The sequence below is a fragment of the Peromyscus leucopus genome, chromosome 20 (assembly GCF_004664715.2).
Source record: "Peromyscus leucopus breed LL Stock chromosome 20, UCI_PerLeu_2.1, whole genome shotgun sequence".
NCBI lineage: Eukaryota > Metazoa > Chordata > Mammalia > Rodentia > Cricetidae > Peromyscus > Peromyscus leucopus.
In genome coordinates this window covers 4,347,058-4,371,045 of record NC_051080.1, presented here as the reverse complement: position 1 = coordinate 4,371,045, position 23,988 = coordinate 4,347,058, and the positions used below count along the sequence as shown (strand labels likewise).

Genomic DNA, 23,988 nt, shown 5'->3' with positions numbered 1-23,988 from the left:
GTAACACTCAGGCAGACATAAAAACTCTGTCTCATGATGGTAATATGTGTTGGGGGGATGACACCTTTTAAACATGAAACAAAAACCTTACCCCCCAGACTCCACCCTTTGTCCATCATACACTATCAAAGCTACACTGCAAGGCACACACGATTTCATGTTTTGATTATTAGCACTTCGTTTCAATTAAGCACTGAAGAGTTGGTGGGCTACTGTGTTTTGTCATTCCCTTTGGATTTAGATAATTGACAGCTTCTCAGTTACTCTCTGCTGCAGTCTCTAGCATGGTACGTCCCATGCATCGTCATAACCACCCCCATCCCAACCTCCTCCCCACACACACTCAGGAATCCTCACAACTTCTCAGTGAAGTCTCTGCTAACCACCCTATTTAAAACTGCAACTTTCCATACATGCCAGCATTATTTGGCTCCAAACACTTGTCTCCATCTAATATACTCAGCTTACTGTCTGCAAAGCAAAGACTTCTGTCTGTTTTGTTTGTTGCAGAGCGACTGGCATCTAGAACACAGCCTGATACTTGGAAGGTGATTTGACACTCACTGAATGAGTGAACCTCACGACCAGTATTCTTCAGGTCTTTAAGGAGAGTCTTTGGAACAGGTTTTTAATTAATGTATCATGGTATAAAAGCCTTAAATGGCTCTTGATAAATACTGCCAAAATATTTCCTAAAACTGGAGTAACCGAGCATGGTGGCACATGCCTCTGTAACCAGCTACCCTGGTGGCTGAGGCAGGCGAGTCCTTCTTGGAAGCCAGCTGGGACAACACAGCAAGACTTTTGTCAACTGAAAGTCCCAGGGGGGAAAAGCCAATGTTAAGGATTCTATAAGGCTGATTAGAACTCCTGTGTGTGTGGAGCGTCAGACAGACTGTCTCAGACCTGGAGTCAAACTATCTCAGGTGATGTTTAGCTCCACTAATTCACCAGCACCTCCTTGTGACATCAGATGAAATTTCAGCATGAATGAAGACTACTACTACTACTTTTGAGCCGGACGTGGTGGCCAATGCCTTTAATCCCAGCACTCAGGAAGCAGAGGCAGGCAGATCTCTGAGTTCAAGGCCAGCCTGGTCTACAGAGTGAGTTCCAGGACAGCCAGGGCTACACAGAGAAACCATCTGGGGGGGGGACGACGACGACGACGACGACGACGACGACGACGACGACACAAGACTACCACCAACCCAAAAGCTAAAGATCACCACTAGGCAACACTGAAAACTGATACAGCAGGTTCCCTTGATTCACTGCAGCCCACTGGCCTGAAGTGCACAGCAGCCTCATCAGGTCAACACATTTCTAAGGAGAAGCAGAAGACAACCTTACTTGGACTTAAAGAAGTGTGCAGCTGTGCTGGCCTTGAGCTCAGACCACGCCTGCCTAGCATGCATAAGCGCCTGGCTTCGGTCCTCGGCACAGCAAACACTGGGAATGGTGAGCCACACTTTGTAATCCCCAAATCACCCTGTCATGGCTGCTATCCCAGCACTCCAGAGGTAGGAGGGCCGGAAGTGCAAAGTTACCCTTGGCTACAGAAGGCCAGCCTGGGCTACGTAAGACACCCGTCACATATACTCACATAGGGTACCGTTTGCTTGGGAGTGACAGAACTTGAAAAGGTAAACGGCGACTCCAGTGACCCTCCTACACACTACTGGGACGCTACCCGATATCACAGCCTTAGCTTTCCTGCTGGGGGAAGCTGTGACCAAGCCAAGATGGTTTATCTGGCAGCATCAGAAACCTGCTCCAGGACGGCAGATTAGTGGCGGCGCTGGGCAATGGGCTGTTATTGAAAGGCGGACTAAAGACAACCGGAGACGGTCAAGGGTCCGAATTCCCAGCATTCCGATTCTCCACAATCAGGGCGACAGCTCTGGGCCGCCTAGGCACCACCCCCCCCCCAAACACCAGAGCCTTCTCCCTCGGAGAACCCGGCTCCTCCCAAAGGGTGAGGGGGCGCTCCACGCCAGCCACCCCCCGGCCCGGTGCCCGCCGCGAAGACCACCTCGGGGGAGGGGGACCACACCCCCGCCCCTGCGGCCACGCCTCGAAAGGACGCCCCTGACGGGGCTCGGGACGCCACGCCAAGCGCGGCCCCCGTCCCGGCCGGCCGGCCGCCCGCTCGCGGCCTCGGCCCCGCTTACCGAGGCTCCCGGTCCCGCGCACACGCAGCCCCGACCGGCCCGAGGCGCTCACTCTCCGGCCGCCGCGCCCCAGGACGGCCGCTGTCCGCTCGCGGCGCGCCTCGCTAACGGCAGTGTGGAACCGCGCCGCTAGATCCGGTTCAAAATCGCGCACCAACCAATCACAGTCGACCTCAGCCTCACGACGGCGCATGCGTCGGGGCTAGGGGGCGGGCGCCCAAAAAAATGGAAGTGAGCATGCGCGTGACGTTAGGGAGACGCCAAAAGGGGGCCATTTTGACTAAGGGCACAGTTCGGGTGGGGGCGCTGTGATGTGTTTTGCGGGGGTAGGGGGTGTTTTGTGGTCCGTGTAGGTTCCCCGCCCTTGGCTCCGGCTCCCTTTCCTGTAATTATTCTAATGACCTGTTGACTAATTGCATATTATTCTTGCCTCCTTCTTTCCCCCGGGCAGGCAAATAGGGCTCTTGGACACTAATAACTGAATAGTTTCGGGTCTTACTGTAGAATAGGAAGAATTCCAGAAGGAGACAGAGTAGCAATCATTTTAACCATATTTTCTGAGCTATAATTATCCCTTCATTCATTCAAGCATTCATTCAGACTTTTATTTGATGCACAGTAAGTATGCCAACTTCATGGCAAACACTCTGCTTGATCATGTGGTCTCTGCTTTCCAGTCGCTATGAATGGGGGGAAACAGCTCAAAGAAACAAATAGAAATACAAAATGAAGTGTTATAATCCCCATATAATAAATGCACTTAAAATCTGGCATTATGCTGGTACAGAGCTTTGGAACTTTGAAAAGATCTGGACCCAACATCAGAAATGCACTTTACACTACGACCGAGTATCAGCAAACTATTCGTTCTTAATCTGTTAATGTACTCTCTATCTTTTTTTTCTTTTGTTATTTCTCTGTCTTGGAGTCCCTTCCTTCCTGAATTACTAATCAAGGAGGAATGGCTACCAGCAACTTGACATAATACTGGCAAGATAGAGCTTACTAGAAACAGTGAGCCAGTCCCTGTGATGACGCACACCTTTAATCCCAGCACTCCCGAGACAGAGGCAGGAGGAGCTCTGTAAATTCAAGGTCAGCCTGGTCTACATAGTGAGCTCCAGGCTAGCCCAGATCTAATTTCTCTACAGTAACCATCCTGGTCTGCTTCAGTAGTCTAACCTGGAAAACTGTACCCCTCCTTGAGCTCTCTACAACTGTGACGTTTAAAAAGGCGGGGTGGCATGCACCCATAATCCCCACACTTGGGAAGTGGAAGCTGAGAGATCAAGACCAGCCTAAAACAAAAAGCAGATCCAACTACGACTCTTCCTTACTTAAAACCATTAATAGCTTCCTTTCACCTCTTTCACCTCTCTTCCCTACTAAAGAGCAGAGTCCTTCCTCAATCTCCAGCCACCCTCCTTAACTTGCTCCCAATGACAGGTCCCGAAGTTCACCAAGTACTCCTAGCATCCAGGGCTTTACTTTTGTTGTCCCATCTGCCCCAACACTCTTCCTGCCCCCCCCCCATCTGACTAAGTTCCACCTACTCTTCGGGTGATTTGAACTTTAATTGCGTTCTTCAAAGGAATCTATGCTACCTGCCTCTGTTCCTTTGCTATAAGCACTGTGCCCTCATATGAGTCACCTCGTCTTTGTGTGGTTCTTTTTACTAGTTACTTTTGTATGGCCTCCCACGTGCTAACTGAGCTTTGCCTCAGTCGTCTATAAGTCTTATCTCATTGGGTCATTCAGAGGAATAACTCAGATGTCCTTGTAAAACCTAGCACATATCCCAGTATAGAGTAAGTGCTCAGTAAGTGTCCTTTACCTTGCTTGCTGGGCCATCAGCTTCAGAAGGACAGCAGTAGCACACTGTGGTGATACTTTGTGCTCTAACAAAAGTTTGCCTGGAGATCAGAGGGCAGAACTAGCCACTAATTAATCATAACCTCTAATTAACCATAGAGGCCAGGCATGGTGGCACACATCTTTAATCCCAGCACTTGGGAGGAGAAAGCAGGAAGAACAGGAGTTCAAGGCCAGTCTGGGCTACACAAGATTGATCCAGTCTTAAAGAGAAACAGAGCCAGGAAGTGGAGGCTCACCCCTTTAATCCCAGCACTTAGGATCTCATGCCTTTGATCCCAGTACTTGGGAGGCACACACCTTTAATCCCAGCACTAAGAGACAGGAAGTGATATGGCTGGGCGGAGAGAGGAATAGAAGGTGGGAAGAGACAGGAGCTCAGCCCCTTTTTAGGCTGAGGAGTTGGCAAGGCAAGAGGTGGCTGTTGCTTGCTCCTTTGTGTCTCTGATCTTCCAGCATTTACCTCGATATCTGGCTCCAGGTTTTTACTATTAAGACCAATTAGGATTCCTGCTACAGTATGCCTTTGATTAACCACATTTCCCATTGTAGGCAGCCCCAATAAACAGTCATTCGAGTGCAGGTGAGTTGAGCTCAACCACATGGTGGCAGTATTTTACCCCACCACCCAGGCTACATGGTCCAAAGGATGCCTGGGGGCGGGTCCTCTCCACCAGCACTGTCCCTCTCAACCCCCTTTGCCTGCTGCACCAGTGTATTGAGAAAAAAAAAAAGCAATGTGTGTGTGTGTGTGTGTGTGTGTGTGTGTGTGTGTGTGTGTGCGCCGGTACGGGGCAGGAGCAGGGTGGGGGCTAGGGAGCTGTTAAAATCCTTTCACCCCACTCAGTTTTCTGCATAGGGAGCATGTTGGACTCCACTTGGACTGGGAAAACCAAAGGTTCTGGTTCTAGGAAGCCTAGAGTTCAATCCTGGCTCTGCCACTTATTGAAGGCGCAGGCTTTTAACCTGGTCCTTCAGCCTCTGGAGACCACAGTGGTGCGATGGTGGGTGGCTAAGTCTGTGAGGGGCCTCAGGGTGAGGGAGAGCGTTGTCGTGGGACCCGAGTCCTTCCTGTTGGATCACCTTTGCGGGCAGCCCCATCCCGCCCCACCCCGAACCCCTCCAGGCCAGGAGCCCAGACAGAGGCGCTGTCGCCCACATGCTGGGCTGTGGTCAGTGCATATTTGACTTTTTTTTTTTTTTTTTTTTGGTTTTTTGAGACAGGGTTTCTCTGTGTAGCTTTGCTCCTTTCCTGGAACTCACTTGGTAGCCCAGGCTGGCCTCGAACTCACAGAGATCCGCCTGCCTCTGCCTCCCGAGTGCTGGGATTAAAGGCATGCGCCACCGCCACTCGGCTCCAGCTAGTTTTATTACCTTGTGACTCTGTCTTCCTTTGATTAGACTTCAGAAACCGGGAAGTAGAGTTTCTCAAATTCCACCTCAGCCATCCTCAGACAAGAAGGAACTGAGAAGCATAGCTTGAGAGCCTTTAATCCCAGCACTCAGAAGCCAGAGGGAGGTAGATCTCTGTGAGTTCGAGGCCAGCCTGATCTACAGAGTGAGTTCCAGGACAGCCAGGACTACATAATAGAGAGACCATGGTGTGGGGAGTGTAGAAAGAGAGAGAGACAGAGAGAGAGAGAGAGAGAGAGAGAGAGAGAGAGAGAGAGAGAGGAAGGAAGGAAGGAAGGAAGGAAGGAAGGAAGGAAGGAAGGAAGGAAGGAAGGAAGGAAGGAAGAAAGGAGGACAGGACTTGGAAAGCTGTGTAACAAGTCAGGGATGCCTTTCTGAAAATGGAAAACAGGCTTGCCTGGCAATAAGAGGCAGCAGCTTGGAGCCAGAAGGACTCTATTACCCTCCCTCTGCTGCTGAACCCTGCAGGTTCCGGTCCAGTTCGGCCATTTCCATCAAAGGTTTCTTTTGGAAGAGGCCAGGGGACTTCAAAGAGAGACTTTGGTATGTATACACCCACACCACAGATCGAAGGCCTCCTCTCACCAATAAGCTAAAAGGATACAGAAAACATTCCAACCCAACCTAAAGATCCACGAAGAGATGGACAGGACTCTACAGATACCATCTCTATTCCCCAGGCTATCACTCTCCTGTCTATGTGTCCCATCCTCACCCCACATCTGATCCTTACAGAATGCCTCAGCGGAGAAGACCAGAAGGACAGACCAGCAAAGGAGCAGCAAGTCACACATTTGGCCAGGCTTCTCTGGGCGGCAGAGGACAGTGGAGCAGGCAGGCAGGCAGATGTCCCTTAAACACGTACTCACATGTAGATACAGACCGACAGACAGACACAGGCACACAGAGAGGCAGGCAGGCAGACAGACACACAGACACACAGACACACACACAGTGCTCTGCAGAGGTCTGCTGTCCTGACGTGTCAGGCTTGCTACCCACACTACCCACCCTACTTCCACAGGGAGACCCTTGGGTTGAGGGACTGGCTTTCCCTGGGAGCTTTCAGCACGCTGGAGAGCAGGCCATGACGAGGAGTCTGGGATCACTGCAGCTACCCCGTTGACAGCCTAGGCCTTCCTGTCCCCCTCCCACCTTTCCTTCTGCTCCTTTCCACCTCCCTCCCACCTCCGTGAAGCCTCCGAGGCTGGGCGGGAGGTCAGAATGGAGCCCATCCTGGCCAAATGAGAAGAGATTAGAGCAATACATTTGCTGTCAATGGCAATAAGGCTGCCTGAGCAGGGGAGGAGGAATATTTGATTTCGGGCTCTCCAGGGGTCTTGAGAGAACACTGGCAGCCTGCAGCCTCAGGCCTGGGCATGACAGTGTGAAGGGCTGGTCCCAGCCCCAGCCAACTGGGGACCCTGGTGTCCCAGTCCTCCTATATCCTTATCGACCCTGTTCTCTGCAGTCACCTGCAGGCTGCCAGCTCCCTCCTCCCGCCCACCCCTCCTCCTTGTTCCCTCTCCTCTGCCAAACTTGTTTCCCCAAAGCAGTTTTTCTACCCAGCACGGTGTGATGAAGCAGAAAGAACAGCGCTCTGGGGCCTGGAGAGGAGGCTGGGATTCCAACTTCCTGTGGCCTCTCAGCCCAGGACAGTCACTGAGACTTCACGCCAGGGACCACTGAGTAGAAGAAAAAAAAAGACATTTGGCACCCAGAGACCTGGGGTCAGAGAAGCCTCGCTCGGCTTCAGTCTTCATTCTCAGCTGTCACTTGTTCATCTGTAAAATGGGGCTGAAGGAAATCAAGAGCTGGGTGAGCTCAGGTGGAAGTATCTAGAAGGTGATACAGAAGGGGTAACATCGTGAGGACTCAGACATGCTCCTGCTAGAGACTGGCCTGGGCACCACCACGCCTCCAGAGGGCCCTGCCAGTCCCAGGATCCCTGATTCTGGCCTGGTCTTCCGTAGTGACATGGTCTCTCTGGGGAAAGGGTCCTGAAATTGGGTCCTTTCTCTGTCAAACAGTCCTATGCTGAAGGGGGCAGCTATCAGCTCGCCTCCCACAGACCCTGAAAGATCTTCCAGAGGCAGCGGTTTTAGAAGGAGCTGGTATTTGTGAATGCTTCCCAACTCCCCCAGCCCTCATGTCCACAGGGTCCTGGCTCCCTCTGGAGTCATCCTGCCTTCATACAGAATGAGACAACTTCCATCCAGCCTCCAGGGACATTGGAGGTGCTGGGGCTAGGGGACAGGATCTAGATTTCCTTTTCTTCAATTTTTAAAAGAAGATACATTTGTTTTTATGTTATGTGTGTGGTTTTGCTTTCACATATGATTATGCACCGCATGTGTGTATTGCCCAAAGAAGCCAGATGAGAGCATCCGAAAAACTGGAACTTGTATGATATTTTGTTAGTGTTCTGACAAATACAGCTTGCCTGGGGATGAGAGGGCAGAGCTAGCCACTAGTTAACCATAGAGGCCAGGCAGTGGTGGCCTTTAATCCCAGCACTTGGGAAGAGGAAGCAGGAAGATCAGGAGTTCAAGGCCAGCCTGGGCTACACGAGATTGAACCAGTCTAAAGCAGAAACAGAGCTGAGCAGTGGAGGCTCACACCTTTGATCCCAGCATTTGGGAGGTGGAGACAGGATCCTGCCCATCTGGTCTGAGGATTCATAGAGGTAAGAACTCTCTAGTGGCTGCTGCTCTGTTTCTCTGATCCGGGTTTTTATTTGTTAAGACTAAATTTAATCCCAGCACTCGGGAGGCAGAGCCAGGCGGATCTCTGTGAGTTTGAGGCCAGCCTGGACTAACAAGTGAGTTCCAGGAAAGGCGCAAAGCTACACAGAGAAACCCTGTCTCAAAAAACCAAAAAAAAAAAAAAAAAAAAAAAAAAAAAAACTAATTTGATTCACACTTCAGGAACTGAAGTTACATGTGGTTGTGGGCTGTCACGTGGGTCTTGGGAACCAAACCCAGGTCTTCTGCAAGAGCAGCCAGTGGCCCTAACCACTGAACCATCTCTCCAGCCCCAAAGATCAGGATTTCTTGTCTGGCTACTGTGTTTCTCATACAATATCTGGACAGCACAACAGCTTGAGAAGGGATAAAATTGGCAGAGAGGCTAACACTGTGGGATCCACTGTTACCAGCTGGAAGAACCCGAGGCCAGTTACCCCGATCCCATTGCCCCACATTGTCTCCACTGAGCGTCTAGGCCTTTCTCTGCACAGGCTTATCCCAGCTGGATGTGGGCCTCCCACATCCAAACCCCATGCTGGAGATTGAAGCCAAGGCCTCATGCATACCGGGCAACCTCTCCACCACTGAGCCACACCCGCAGCTCACCGCCTCCCCCCCCCCCCCGCGCCCCCAAACTCCCCACCCACCCATTGAAGAGGCTGGCCCGCATGAACAGCCCTTTGGGAAGCCCAGAGCCGTGTACAAGTTTATAAAGTGCTGCGTCTCCAGAGCCTGCTGTCTGCTCCAATCTCATTTCTCACAGCTTCCTTCCCCTCTGGCTGGATCCTCTAGTGCCTTCCCCTGCCGGTCCCCTGTGGTGATTGCATTGCTCCTTTAGGCCTGAGTAAAAGCCTTCAGGAAGCCCTCACAGCGCTTCTCCTCCGTGAGCTCTTCCCTACCACCCTGTCCTAGCTAGCTTTATGTCCTCTTGACATCAGCTAAAGTCATCTGAGAGGAGGGATCCTCAGTTAAGAAAGTGCCCCCACAGGGCTGGAGAGATGGCTCTGAGGTTAAGAGCACTGACTGCGCTTCCAGAGGACCCCTGTTCAATTCCCAGCACCTTCATGTGGTGGCTCACAACTGTCTATAATGAGATCTGGTGCCCTCTTCTGGCATGCAGGTAGAACACTATAATAAATAAATAAATCTTGAAAGAAAGAAAAAAAAGAGAGAGAAAGAAAATGCCTCCATAAAAGTGGATTATAGGCTAGCCTGTAGGGCATTTTTCTTAATTAATGATTGATGTGGAATGGCCCAGGCCATTGTGGGCAGGGCCATCCCTAGGCTGGGGGTCCTGGGTTCTATAAGAAAGCAGGCTGTGCCCACAGTGGTTCAGGAGGCAGGAACGGAGGAAGGGAAGGAGAAGAGAAGAAGTCCAGGATTCAACAGGACTCTGAATGGTGTGTGTCTTGGTTTGACTGATTCCTGTCACCCTTCCTGATCTAACTGGTCTTGAGTTTTGTTATTCAATTAAAACAAAAACAAAAACTTAAAAAAAGAAAGAAAGGAAGGAAGGAAGGAAGGGAAGGAGGGAGGGAGGGAGAGAGAGAGAGAGAGAGAGAGAGAGAGAGAGAGAGAGAGAGAGAGAAAGAAAGAAAGAAAGAAAGAAAGAAAGAAAGAAAGAAAGAAAGAAAGAAAGAAAGAAAGAAAGCAGGCTGAGCAAGCCAGAATGAGCAAGCCAGTAAGCCACCCCTCCATGGCCTCTGCATCAGCTCCCGCCTCCAGTTCCTGCCCTGCTTGTGTAAGCCAGATAAGCCCTTTTCTCCCCACTAGCATTTTTAATGTATTGTTTTTATCAATTCATGAGTTTTGCTTGCAAGTATGTGCATGCCCCACAGAGTCCAGGGACTGCAGCCAGACAGCTGTGAGCCACCATGTGGGTGCTGGGGATTGAACCTGGGTCCTCTGGAAGAGCAGCCTCTGGAAGATGGCTCTTAACTGCTGAGCTGCCATCTCTCCAGCTACCCCCACCTCCCACTTGCTTTTTGGTCATGGTGTTTCATCACAGCAATAGAAACCCTCACTAAGACACATCCTGATCTCAAGGCAATGAGTAGAGTTTTCCTTGATTTACCACTCACTGTTTAGGACTGTGTCCTGATTCCTCAACTACAGTCCCCAACTAGTGACAGAGTACATCTCCTACCTCTTTGCCATCCTGGGGTATAAGGAGAGTCTGGCACATTTTGGGTACTGGAAAGACTTTTGCAGCTGGTAGTGATGGTTTTTGCGCTATTAAATGGCATGAAGAAGGCAATGGTGTGTGTGGTGACGGTGGCTGGTGTGGATGTCATTGATACATAAGAAATTCCACCCAAAACTTAGCTGCTCAAAGCAATACACATTTGTTAACTCAGTTTCTGCAGGCCAGGTGATTGGATGGCTTAGCTGGAGGTCTCTGGCTCATGTCTCTCACAAGTCCTATGAAGGTGACAACAGGTCCTCCCATGTCATCTCTTACCTTCATTGGAGGGTTGTCTGTGACCAAATTCACGAACACAATTATTGACAGTATTCAGTTCCTCTTAGTCTTGGGACCTTGCTGCGGGTTGGCCTGAGACTACCCTCCACCTAAGCCCCTCCAGGGTCATTGCCACCACGGCAGCTGGTTCTGCTCAATGCAAGTAAAAGAGTACCCCAAATGGAAGCCACGGTGTTTTTGGAGACTGATCTGTTCATCTATCCATCTATTTGAGACAGGATCTCATGTAGCCTAGGCTAGCTTCAGATTCCTTATGTAGCTGGAGCTGGCCTTGAACTCCTGAAACTTCTGCCTCCATAATAATTGTAATAACAATCCATAGTGCTATTACAAGCATGCACTACCACACTTAGTGTGGTCTAGTCTTAAAGTCACATCTTGTCACCTCACTGATTGTATCACTAGAGATGTTATTGGGCGTTCTGAGGTGGGTCAATGGCCGAAGGACAGGAACGCAAGTCTGATGGCCTGAGTTCAGTCCCTAGAACCTGTAAAGAAGGATGGGAGTACTGACTCCTGAGAGGCAGCCTCTGACCTTCACACATACACACCACAAAATAAATAAATAGATAAATGCAAAAGTAAATTCAAGTAGAAATGAGTTTTTAGCTTGGCGGTGGTGGCGCACACCTTTGATCCCAACACTCAGGAGGCAGAGGCAGGTGGACCTCTGTGACTTTGAGGCCAGCCTGGGCTACCAAGTGAGTTCTAGGACAGCTACACAGAGAAAGATTGTCTTGAAAAAGAAAGAAAGGAAGAAAGGAAAAAAGAAAAAGAAGGAAAGAAGGAAGGAAGGAAGGAAGGAAGGAAGAAAGAAAGAAAGAAAGAAAGAAAGAAAGAAAGAAAGAAAGAAAGAAAGAAAGAAAGGAAGAAAGAAAGAAAGTTGTTAATAACAGCCCATACCTAAAGGGATAGGATTATACACAGCATAAAATACCAGGAGGCAGAGGTCACTGGGACCCATCTTAGAGAATGTCTACCACAATGGTAATAATGGTGACCACGACCCGAAGGAAAATGGAGCTAATGGTATTGATTGGATTGGGGTTGGTGTCTGGAAGTGAAAGCATTTGGTGTCTGCATCACAGTTGAAAAGTGCTTCCTCCAAACTGGATCTGAATGGACTCTGCTATGCCCCAGCCCAGGCCACATTCCAGTCCAGTCCATTCCCCAAGAGTCCATCTAATCCATTACTTCTGCCAGTCACCCCTGCTCTGGGCTGCTCCCCTCCTTTAGGCAATTAATGAGCTAAGTCATGACCAAATGGAGACAGAGGGGGCGGGCAATGCGTCCAGAGGCCCAGGACGGACAGAGGGACGCTGCACTTAGGGCTTGTCTGTGGCTCTTTCCCGTTAGACAAGGCGCCTCCCTATCCTGTACTGAAACCTCACACCCTTGGTCTCCTGCTGTCACTCATCTGTAGACATCTCCCACCCACCATGCCTTCATCTTCCCTTTCTCAGTCTTCCCACACACTTTAAGACAGAGAGAGACACTTGAAGGGGAGCCATAGGCTGGGCCTCATCTCCAGCCCCCAATCTCCTTTCACTTCTGCCTCCTATCACTTTGGCCCCCGCGACACCACAGGTGCTCCTGGCTAAGCCTAGGAGTGGACTCGCCTTTGCTGAAGCCTCATCACCAAATCCGCTCCTGACTACCTCCCCAGCCCCAGCATTTCTAAGCCTGGCAAACAAAAAAGCTTCATCACATGGGAGAGGGTTTTCAGACAGCCTTGTGCAGTAAGATCTCCACGCCGAGTGATAAGTAAAGGATGTCAGCTTGGGGTTCGGAATTCCAATTCCAGCCTCGTCCCCCTAAACATGTGACATCTGCTCTCCAGCCTCAGTGTGTGTGTCTGATTTGGGTTTGGTTTTTTCAGGGCTGGGGGTTGAACCTAGGATGTTAGACACGCAAGCAAGTGTTCTACCACTGAGCTACAATTCCAGCACTTGGTACTTTGAAACAGGATGTTGCCCTATAGCCCAGGCTGATTTTGAATTCCCTTTGTATCCTAGGCTAACCTTAAACATGGGATCTCCCTGCTTCCACCCCTCCAAATCCTGGTAGTGCAAGCATGTATCACCACGCCTGGGTGAGTTCCTGCCGGTCTTAAGCTGCTGCAATTCCACATCTCAGAATCTCGGGGAAGGCTGGAGATCGAGCAGGAGGCGGTGGCTGCTGTGGCAGCAGGCTGAGGACCATATGGCACACACAGTTTCTGCTCACTAGGAAGAGTCACACTGGCCACAGAGGGACCCTTAGTCCTGAGCGGCAGAGGATCCCGGAGCCACCCTTGCCTTCCTGTCTTGCATCTTTTCAGGTCCAAGGTCACGACTTTAGACACCAGCTCCTCTGTGGCCCTATCCGCACATCCTATCGACCTGCCATACCTCTTCACTTATCTCTTTTCCTTCCCTGTCTCTTGACATACCCAGACTGCCCCACCTAGTGCAGGCCTACCCACTTCTGGCCTCCGTAACACACCTTACTGTTTCTTGCTCCCCCTACCTGTTTGGTCTCTGCGACACCTCCTCGGTTGTCTTCATCCCTTCAGCTAACCCTTCTCCATGCCACTTGTCCTTCAGCCTCCTCATCTGCCTTCTTTTTGTTCACACTTACATTTGCACAAACCCCGTGTGGTTTTGTTCTTAGCCATTTCATAATGATAATATGATACAAACAAACAAACAAAAAAAAAAGGACCTAGTGGTGCTTGGAAGGTACAAAGGGCTTCACATGCATTTTGTTGATTCGATGAGGCGAATATTATCCTCCAGTTAGCAGAAGTCAATTTTACCTTCATGGACTTTCTATAAGAAAAAAAAAATTTTTTTTAAGTTCTTTTTATTTCCATCACCGCTGTCCTAATTTAAGCCCTTAATACCTCATCTTAGAAACTTGCTTCAGCGCCCCGGATGACAATACTGGAGGTCTTAGCGGTTGAGAAGGAAAGGCTGGAGTTCCAGTTAACCAATTGACCAAGGGCTTTCAGCTTAACCAGACCAGGGCCCCTTCAGAATGGTGCTATCCGGTGGGCTGCGCAGTAAAGATAAGGCCCTCAGAACCAGAATCATTTGGGGAAAAAGATTAGGGTCATACATGAAAATACCAGAGCCTGTGATTGGTCTGATGGAATAGGGGAATGGATGTATAATGAACTCCAGAAGAAAGTCCTTAAAAGACCCCCACCCCTGGGGTTTGTGCACCCACCCAACTCTCTCCCATCTGCCTAATCTCATCCCTTAGTCCCAGCCTGCAGGAAAAAGTAAACCCGCCCTCTCTAGTGTAAGTTAGGAAAATCCTCTGCCCGGGAAGGAAAGGGAAAATACAATAAGAACAAAGGAAGTAGCACTAGAAACATCACACAAAGAAAATTAAATGCACGATGTTGATTTTGTAATGGATGTTTTCTCTGCTTTTAATGATGTTTGAAGCTTTTGAGAAAAATTGATGGATTTATGAAGAGCTTGATTTCATTTGCAATCAATGCTTAAATATTTGGAAAAATAAAATGTGCTAATTGCAGAAGTTTTTGATTTATTGGTTGTGTAAGTAGTATGAGACTATTTAGAGGAATGTTAATAATTGAATAAAGATTAATAAATTGAACATCAAAGTATGAAAAAAGAGCTTTTTTTTTCCATGCCTGAAAGTGCATGGAGTTGTTAAATAATTTATTGTTTCAATCTCTGTTTCCTTCATTGATTTCCATTCTATTGCCAACACCTCCATGACTCAGTTTTCTCGTCTATACAGTGAGGTGACATCACCTCTCAGTAAATGGGATGACCTCGACGTCTAAGGGTTTCATTGAGATAATCTCTCCCATGACATTTAGTACAATGCCCTGTCTTTTCCTTCCCACGGGTACCATTTTGATCAAGCCACTTCCTGCTCACAGCACATCTATGGCCAGCCTGCAACCTCAGGGCAGATCTCAGTTCCTCCACTTGACCCTAGCCCCTGACCCTCACTGTTCCCATCACCCACTAAATGGACGAAACGATTATGTCTTCATCCTGACATCCCCCATCATTTTTTTCCCCCAGAAAAAGCCTCACCTCCCTCTCACACCATTAATACCAGTTCAGACTAATAACAGAACCGTATCTCATAAACACCACATTCTAAAATGCTTCCCCGGTTCTCACCAATGGCCCTTCCCCTGAGCTCTTTTTCCTAGCATCGCATCCTTTCTTTCACGGAGTCAGTTACCCAGGTGTCAATCATCTCTCCTCTGGGTACTCAGCTCTGTGAAGGCAGGAAGCACGGGCCTGCCTGCCCAGGGCCCTGCCCGTGCTCAGCTAACAGGTGGTAGGTTCCTTTAGCTATGGGTCTTGAAGTAGCAGAGACCCTCACTGTCCTATGCAGACCACGAAAGCACATAAAAAAAAAAAATGAAGGGAGCCAGTAGTTGGCACGTGCCAGGGCCCACGGGGCAGATGGCAAGAAGCTGGCAGAACCAGATTCTAGGAGCATGTGGCGCTGTGTCTGCTCAGATCGTCAACATTCCTCAGACATCAGTCAGTCAACGTTTCTTTAGACTCTTTCTGGATGCTATCAGCACAGCAAGGCAGACATCAGGATGGTGTCAGCTTACAAAGAGGTATGCCCATGTGCCCCCAGCTCTGTGTGTCACATACGTGTGCCCATGTGGTGTGCCCACGAGTGCCCCACATGGGCAGGGAGTCCCAGCTCGCCACAAGGCAGCCTTGTGCGCAGCGAGGCTGAGGGCCACCCGACACCCTGTTTCCAAACAGCTCCCCTCTCCGCGCCAGCGCTGCTGCCTCTGCCGTCTGTTTGCCCCTCGCCTCCTCCTCCCTCTGTTGGGGCTGCCGCCGATGATGAAATTTGGCTTGCAACACCCTCTTCCTCCGGTTCCTGCAGGCCTGGGAGAGGATTAAGCCGCTGGAGTCTGAAATCGGAAAGATCCCAGCTTCTGCTCCCCGGCACCTCCCCTCGCCCTCTCCCCCTCCCCGCCCATGCAAAACCAGAAAATTAATCTCCCCTTCTGCCTGTGATATGGAGGGCTGCATTACAAGCTGGGCGTCGAGATAAAGCGGAGAGCCGAGGGACTGCAGCCCGGCACAGGGGCCCCCGGGTGGGGCCGGCCGGGGAGATAAGGGCCTCCCAGCCCCATGAATTATTCACCGCCTCTGCCTCCTCCGGCTCGCTGGCCGCCCTGGGCGCTGAGATTGCGCCTTCCACGGGCTCTGGCTAGGGTAGGAGGGGGCCCGCTGGGAAGGGCAGCGGACTGGAGAAGTCCTGCTAGGTGGTGGAGGATTGTGCTTTGCTGGGAACAGCTCCGAGACCCCGGCGCCCCAAGGACAAGCTGGTGGAAGGGGAAGAGGGCGCGCGCGCGCGCGGGGGCATACTCATATACACACGAGCACGAGCACGCGCGCGCACACACCCTGCCTAACCCAGCCAGGACTCCCAAGAATGCTCTTCATTTATTCAATTCCTTAAATGCTGTTTCCCCAGCTGCATTTACCAGGTTCACGCCAGGTCTCTGCATCTCACTGTCAGAAATGTAGTCCCTCCCCCAGAGGGTACCCTGGACCTTGTGCTCCCACTGCCGGCCAGCAAGAGAAAGACTGGAGCATCCTTCTCTAGGCCCACCTCATCCACGGTGTTCTCGCCTCTGGAAATCAGGGCAACCCTTGCTTACTCAGGGATACCCCACCTGAAACAGATACAAAAAGACAGAGGACAGACCTATCCCCAAGCAGCCATAGCACCTCAAGTAGAGAAAGAAGGTGAGGTGGTACAGGAGGGACCTGGAACTCAGTGCCAGGCGGGGAATTGACCAAGGAAGTTTCTGGGAGGCAGAGCACCTGGCACCAGAGGCCTTCTGTTTCCCTTCTGTGCTCACTCCTCAAAGACCTATCCTTCCCAGGCAGGGAAAGGCCACCGGGACCTCCTCCCCGACCTCTTCTCTTTAATGATCTTTCCCTTGTAAAGCTGTGGCTTCAGAAGATGACATGTTGACACATAAATCAGAATGTGTGGCAGAAAAGAGGTGGTCATCTTCCGGGCCACCCCCCCCCGGGGGGGGGGGCAAGAAAAGTTCAAGCTTAACCATGGCTGTGCAGACAAGGGGCAGCAGTATGGGGGAAATCCACCCCCCCACCCCCCGACACACACCTCCTGCCCCATGTCCGGTCCTGCCCCCCAGCACTGACACAAATCAGAGCCCTCCAGCAGCCAGTGAGCCAGAAGTCAGAAATGAGGGCCAGAGGAGGATCCTCCACGGCTGTGGGGGCAGACAGGGGACCCGGCAGGCAACCGTGCTGATTCCTGTGGTAGATGTGGAACGCATTCATGAGTCCCAGATTCAAGTGGGGGCAGGAACCAGTTAGGTGGGAGAGAGGAGAACGGGGGGGGGGGGAGGAAGAGCAAGCCTTGAACCGCAGAGAAGGCTGGGACGTGGATGAGTGGAGGAAGAGGAGCAGGAGAGAGGAACAGGTCAGAAGTGAGCATAGCATGAGCTAGAAAGGGTGAGGGGCGGCAGAGAAGAACCAGAAAACCAAGACAACGGGGTGGGGGGGGTGAAGTCATGGGTGGGGGGCACAGAAGGGTGAGGGAGTGTGAGGATGGGTCCCTAGCCCCTCCCTTACTGCCTGCTAATGAACTTCCTAATCGTCTCTGCCTTTGCTGAGCTAGCAAACGAAGTGGATGTGGACAGATTGGGGCGTGTGTGATTTCACGCACGGGGGAGCGAGAAGAGCTGCCTAGGAGTCCCGGGGGGCCTTGTCCCCCCTCTGCCCTCCCCCCTTCCTCACCCATCTCTGACAGGCTGGAGGATGCTTCTGCATGCAGAGCAGATGGGGCCATACGCAAGGAAAGGGTCCGTGGGGAATTTGCCCCATCAGCCTTTCAGGGATGATGGTGGTGCTTGGCACCATCGATGGGACACCTACTGTTAGCCAGGCACACGCTGTTCCGTCAGCCTAGGCGCTCACTGCCTTTTATAGCTTATGGGGGGAAAGTGGGGTTCAGACCACATTTCTGGGCCAGGACCGCACAATACTGGTGTAACACACCTAAGACTGGGACCCAGGTCAGTAAGACGGCAAAGCCTTGGATGGGTCCAAGGCTGGGGATCCTCTCTAGTGGAGGGAGGAACCCATTTCCCTCCTGCGCTCCAGGGGCAAAGGGGTATGAGGTCTAGGAAGGCCATGGAGTAGATGTCACCAGTGTGGAGCAGGGTCTGTCAGGGCCTGGGTGAGAGCCGGCGGGCGGGCTCCGAGAAGCAGAGGGACTAGGGTGTCTTCGTTAATCACCCCCTCTGGATCCCTCAAGTGTCACCCAACAAGGCCTCGGCACCATCAACGTCCTGCTCCCTGAAGCCCCGTCAGGATAACTACCCCTCTGCAGGCCAGCCCACCCCCATGTCACAGCTGACCTTTGCTCTGGAGTCAGGTCTCAGCAAACTGCTTTGCTGCTGAGAGGCTTTGAAGGCGGGGACGATACCATTGCTTACCTTTGTCCCCAGATCTGACACAGGAAAAGCTTCAGCGGATGTTCCATGCAGTGAACAGGGCCGGGAGGGGGTGTGTGCAGGGTTACATTTCATCTCGGCAAATGACAGAGTGAGGAATTTAGGCTAGGTGTAAAAACCAAACTCCTGAGGCTGGGGCTTGTGGTCATCGCATGAAGTCTTGATTCAGACCTACTGATGCTGAGGAGTTTCTCAAGATTGACTGCTGTTAGAGGTCTTAAAAAGTTTGGTTGGGGCTGGAGAATGGCTCGGTGGTGGCCAAGAGCATTTGCTACTCGACCAGAGGACTCAGGTTCAATTCCCAGCACCTACATGTTGGCTTACAACTGTCTACCACTCCAGTTCCAAGGGATCTGATGCCCTCTGCTGGCCTCCACAGGCACCAGGCAGACATGTGGTACACACAAGTACATGCAGACAAAACACCCATACACATAAAATGAACATAACTAAAAACAAAACAAAACAACTTTGACCTTGACTAGCCAGGCATGGCAGCTCACACCTTAGTCCCAGCACTCAGGAGGCAGAGGCAGGCAGATCTTTTTTAATTTGAAGCCAGCCTGGTCTACATAGTGAGTTCTAGGCCAGCCATGGCTCCACAATGAGACCCTGTCTCAAAAGAAAACAAAAAGTTTGGGCACCTGCACTCCACCCACTGAGGGTGTGGTGTAAGTGATCTAAGGCGGGTCCATTTGGAAGACTTCCCCCGGCAACCTGAATTAAGAATTAACTAAGAACTAATTAAAAACCACCTCAAAGTCTGTCCCGGTGTGGCTGCACTGGTGGTTTTACCTGCCGATCCAAATCAGACTGCTGGTAACATTTGTTATTGAGGATGACTAACCGGGACCAACATACTGAGCATTTTTCATTCAGTGGTTAATGTAGTCCTTGACATACATCCATACATTCTTCATCATATAGATGAGGAAACTGAAGCTGAGAGAGGTCAAGGGTCCTGCCTGTGCTGTCGAGGGGCAGGAGCAGGTGTTGGAGCCCAGAAATCTGATTCATGCCTTTTATCTTGCCCCCAGACTCCTCCTGAGGCTGTTCATTGGCCTCAATCAGTCCTCGCCTGCCTCCACCTCACCTCATCACCTTCCCTCCACCCCCGCCGCTCCCAGCTCCCTCGGTACCATCCCAGGTGATTGAAGCAATTTGCAGCCATTAGAAGAGGCTCCACGTGTCACTCAGCTCGTGAAGGCTGGAGAGTGGAGGAATTACAGATGTTCCAAGATGGTCCTCCCCTCCCCCGAGGACATTTGGGAGCTTGGAACCAGACTAGACCCAGTGCTAGAGTCATTGCTTTCTCAGACCCAGTTTGCGACCCTCCTCGGGCAACTCCTACTCCCAAATGCCAGCCCCCCCCTTCCTTTGAGCGGAGTTTAAGTATCTGGGAGAGTGCTGGCACCCAGTGGCTGCCCAGGGGCATGGCAGCCCACCAGCACCGCCTGTGAAGCTGGACAGCTCCCCAGGCTGAATGGAAGATTCTATCTTTATTTTGGCAGCTTGGTGCTCTGGATCCTGCTGAATGGTTTTCAATCTCTCCCCAGCTGCAAGCCCCACTCTCTCTATGGAATCTCCAGATTTCTCCACTGATTCCCGGGGTACCCTTTACTCCCAACCCCTCACAAGTTCTCATCCACTTCTCCCCTCTCTGTCAGCTCCTCCTCTCTGCAGGTTCATCCCTCCAACTTGAACCCAGAGCCATGTCCCCAAGGCCTGCTTCTTGCCTTCCTTCTCTCAGAGCTTCACCAGCCTGTTAAGTGGAGCAAAGGAGCCGCTACAGATAGAATTCTGGTCTTGCACCACACACACACACACACACACACACACACACACACACACACACCATCATCATCTGACACCATCAGACCTCAACAGCCTCAGTGCTAAGAGCCCCTAATGAGCATCAGCAAATTAACAACTTCCCCTTGATTGCTCCTTCTCTGCTAATTGGATAGGGAGGGCCCCCCAAGGCCTCGAAGAAAGAAGGAGGTTGGGAAGGAGAGAGGCCACCGGCTGCAGAAACAGCCCCCAGGCCTAGGTTCAGTGCCCAGATCTCTGCTCCGTCCCAGAGTAGGCACCCCTTTCAGGCTTTCCTCATCTTATACCCATTTATTCCTTTTCCCCCTCTCCCTACTTCTGTCTCACCTGCCCCCACTTCTGGGTATGTCTCTTTCCTTCTCTCCTGCTTCAGAGATCTGCCAGTGAGGCGCCTCACACACGCTCCTTAAGCAATCCAGGGAGTCTGGGTGTTGAAGGCTGTGTTTATAGATGTGCATGTGTGTATACGTCACATGTAGGTGGGAAGCAGGAACAAGAGCAGGTGAGTGAATGTGTACAAACAGGTAAATGCTCATGTGTGGATCAGGGTTCAGGGATGTGTAGGCGTATGTGATGTGTGGATGGCTGAGTGGCATGATAAGACTCTGGTCTCTATGTGTCTGTATCTCCACACAGGCAAGTGCTTCAATCAGTCAAGTGTGACTGTGACTCCGAGTGTGTGTGTTTGTGTGTGTGTGTGTGTACACGTGTGCATGTGCCCCCCGAGGAAGCAGCAGCAAGAGGCAAGAGCTTCGATCCGAAGGAGACAGCGTGGGGAGGGGGACGCTGGGGGCAGACACCCTCCTCCCTGCGCGCACACGCGCGAGCGAGCGAGCGCGCGCGCACTCACACACACCACACACATAGTCACACACACACATACAAGCTACAGGGCCTCGCAGGCAGAGAACCGGCTCCAGGATCCTAACGAGGCAGCGCTGCTGAGAGCAGCGGGAGGAGGCGAGCCAGCGGGGGGAGCCCTCGGTTCCGCTCCCCGGCCCGGGGACCCGCGCACACCGGCCCAGAGACACCCTCGCAGACACTCGTAGGCGCGCACGCGCACCCTTTCCCCTCCTCCTCCCCTCCCGCCGCCTCCCGGCCGGACGATGGATCCCTGCAGATCCCGGGGCTGAGAGCACCGCGCAGCGCCAGCGCGCCGAGCCCGGGGCGGACCGAGCCGAGCGAGCAAGCGCGCGCGGGCGGCGGACCAAGCTGAGCCGAGCCGGCCGGCCGGGCCGCTCCCTGCAGGGCTCTGCGCGGGTGCCGCGGTGGCCGGCGCCTCGGGCTCCGGGCCATGAGCCCCTCCGCGGCGCGGCGCTGAGCCCACGGACGGCCTGCGCCCCAGGACCTGCAGCGGCGGCCGGCTTTCCCCAACCCCCTCAGGTGGGTTTTTCGATCCTGCTGCCTTGGGCCGCGGGGCTCCCCAGCGCCCCGAAGCCGAGACTCTCCTCCCCTGTAGCTTTCCCCAGCTTCTGGAGAAGCTAGGCGGATGGGGAGGGGGCGGGGGGGGGGGGGGGGGGGGTGCCTAGCCGGGAATCTGACTGCGACGAGAAGCTGGACTGGAGGGGGATGCGTTCGGGGCGGGGACAACTGGCTGTCATAGGGAACCGCGCCCCCCCTTCCTTCATACATCCACCTCAGGCAGCCTGCCACCCCCTCCCAAACACACACACACACACACACACACACACACACACACACACACACACAGCCTGCGCCTGTGCCTGTGCCTGTGCCTGTGTGAGAACTGGAGACACAGAAGGTGAGGATTCAGGCTGGGCCCCTCCCCAGATGTGCCCACCTCTGGAGATTTTTCTGGCCCTGGTTTTGCTCCTAGGGTGACAGCCTGTTCCTGGGGATACCCTTGATTAAGAGAAGAGCTCCTGACCCCTGGCTCATCCCATGATGGGGAGTTTGATCTCGGCTGGGGTACATTCCTGTCCCAGAGTGACCTCACATCTGGAGGGAACTCCTGTGCCTGCCTTTGGGTGCATCAGGACTTCCCTCAGTCACTCTAGTGACTATATCTGGGGTCTCCCGTAGTCTGGGAAGCCTCCCTTGCAGAGCATTCTCCCGACCTCAGCTGACACCCTGAGCTTTTATGTTTAAATGATTATCGTCTTGGATGGTTCTTCCGTCAAGCCGCCCTGGAGCCTGCACACCGGGGAAGTCCTCCCTTGGATGAGCAGTGACCTCCGGAAAAGGATTTTGGATAGACATAGTTGGAAGGGCCCTGCATGTACCTTCCTCTCAGGACAATGACAGACTCTCGTCTCCCCTTTCCTTCCCCCAGGACCCCCCTGGCAAGGATGGAACTGAAGACCGAGGAGGAGGAGGTGGGTGGTGTCCAGCCGGTGAGCATCCAGGCTTTCGCCAGCAGCTCCACGCTGCACGGCCTTGCCCACATCTTCTCCTATGAGCGGCTGTCTCTGAAGCGAGCACTGTGGGCCCTGTGCTTCCTGAGTTCCCTGGCCGTCCTGCTGTGTGTGTGCACCGAGCGTGTTCAGTACTACTTCTGCTACCACCACGTCACCAAGCTTGACGAGGTGGCTGCCTCCCAGCTCACCTTCCCTGCCGTCACGCTGTGCAACCTCAATGAGTTTCGCTTTAGTCAAGTCTCCAAGAACGACCTGTACCATGCTGGGGAGCTGCTGGCCCTGCTCAACAACAGGTGGGCAGCTCCCATCCACCCCTCTGCAGGGCTTGTGGAGTGGCAGCCTCCTTAGCCCGCCAAAAGTCAACCAGCTCTGCCCTGTAGCACCCCCTTAAACCTGCCACAGCGGAGGAATTGAGATAGTGCTGAGCACCAATTATGTACACACCATCTCTGATTCCAGCATAGTTCAAAACAGCTCCATCCCTACCCAGCCTGAGCTTTGAGATGTTGGAACCTTCCCTGGAGTGAGCGTCACCTTCCTCCCGTCACTATAGCCTCATCTCCCCACTTAGGGGATGGGACAGACCACCTTTAAAGGGGAGAGACTGTGCCCTCCATAGCTCCAGCCTTACCCATGCTTCTCACCCTAGCCCCCCGGGCAGCCACTGCAGATCCTTTGTCTTCTCACGTTCTATGTGTCGGGTTCTCCTGACATGCCCAGCTCTCCTTCTTTGCCTATCTATGCCCAGATCTGATCCTCCGGGGGCTGAGTGCTGCCCCTGCCCCACCCCGAGTAGGGCATGGGCACTAGTGGTCACGCTGATCCATTGTGCCACTCACCCCTGGGCTCCAGGTATGAGATACCGGACACACAGATGGCTGACGAGAAGCAGCTGGAGATATTGCAGGACAAGGCCAACTTCCGAAGCTTCAAGCCCAAGCCCTTCAACATGCGTGAGTTCTACGACAGAGCGGGGCACGACATCCGAGACATGCTGCTCTCCTGCCACTTCCGAGGCGAGGCCTGCAGCGCCGAAGACTTCAAAGTGGTGAGTCCCCGGTATGGAGTCTGTCACCCTGCAAGAAGCAGGCCTGGCCTCTCTTTAGGTGTGCTGTGCCTGGAGAGGGAGCTGGGGGTCCTGGGGGTTGGGGACTTGGTTCAGCACCTAGTGGATTTGTACTGCATGAAGACTTGATCCTCACCCTTGCATCGGTGGCGGCAGGAAAGAAAGCCTGTGGTATATTCTACACAAACCAGCCACGTAGACACTTCCATGGACATGAACACACACTACCTGCAGTGGCCCAACCCCCTCCAGTCTCATATTCTGGGCCACAGAGATCAGAGTTAATAGTGGTAGGTAAGCTACAGCCTTATTACTGAAAAGTAGGTCTGCAAGCTGTCATCTGGGAGCGTGGAAGAAATGAATGACTTTGCCACCCCACATTCCTAACCTACTGAAGCAGAATCAGCAATCTGCGTCAGATAAGATCCCTGGGTGGCATGAGTGCATGTTAAAAAGCTGTGGAGCATGCGGAGTTAGGGAAGCTTCCTCAAGAACAGCTACATGGGTCATTCTCTCCATGCC

General features: G+C 52.5%; 2 protein-coding genes across 8 annotated transcripts in view; one reads left to right on the top strand and one right to left on the bottom strand.

The window, feature by feature from the left end:
* Positions 1 to 2,322, bottom strand: part of Racgap1 (Rac GTPase activating protein 1) — a 34,480-nt gene extending 32,158 nt beyond the window's left edge. For 2 of the 6 annotated variants that reach the window (XM_028874605.2, XM_028874606.2), the window contains exon 1: positions 2,175 to 2,322. The gene's annotated coding sequence lies outside the window, so the exon portion shown is untranslated. Of the gene's footprint in view, positions 1 to 1,606; positions 1,898 to 2,174 lie in introns of those variants that run through there. The other 4 variants (XM_037197371.1, XM_037197373.1, XM_037197370.1 and 1 more) reach the window with 2 other exon arrangements.
* An 18,061-nt stretch (positions 2,323 to 20,383) lies between these two features.
* The window catches only part of Asic1 (acid sensing ion channel subunit 1), a 28,410-nt gene continuing 24,805 nt past the window's right edge, over positions 20,384 to 23,988 (top strand). The window contains exons 1-3 of one of the 2 annotated variants that reach the window (XM_028874599.2): positions 20,384 to 21,405; positions 22,316 to 22,693; positions 23,253 to 23,448. In XM_028874599.2, coding sequence (XP_028730432.1) covers positions 22,332 to 22,693; positions 23,253 to 23,448 — 558 coding nt within the window. In that variant the 5' untranslated portion in view covers positions 20,384 to 21,405; positions 22,316 to 22,331. The remainder of the gene's footprint in view (positions 21,406 to 22,315; positions 22,694 to 23,252; positions 23,449 to 23,988) is intronic. The other variant, XM_028874601.2, reaches the window with a different exon arrangement.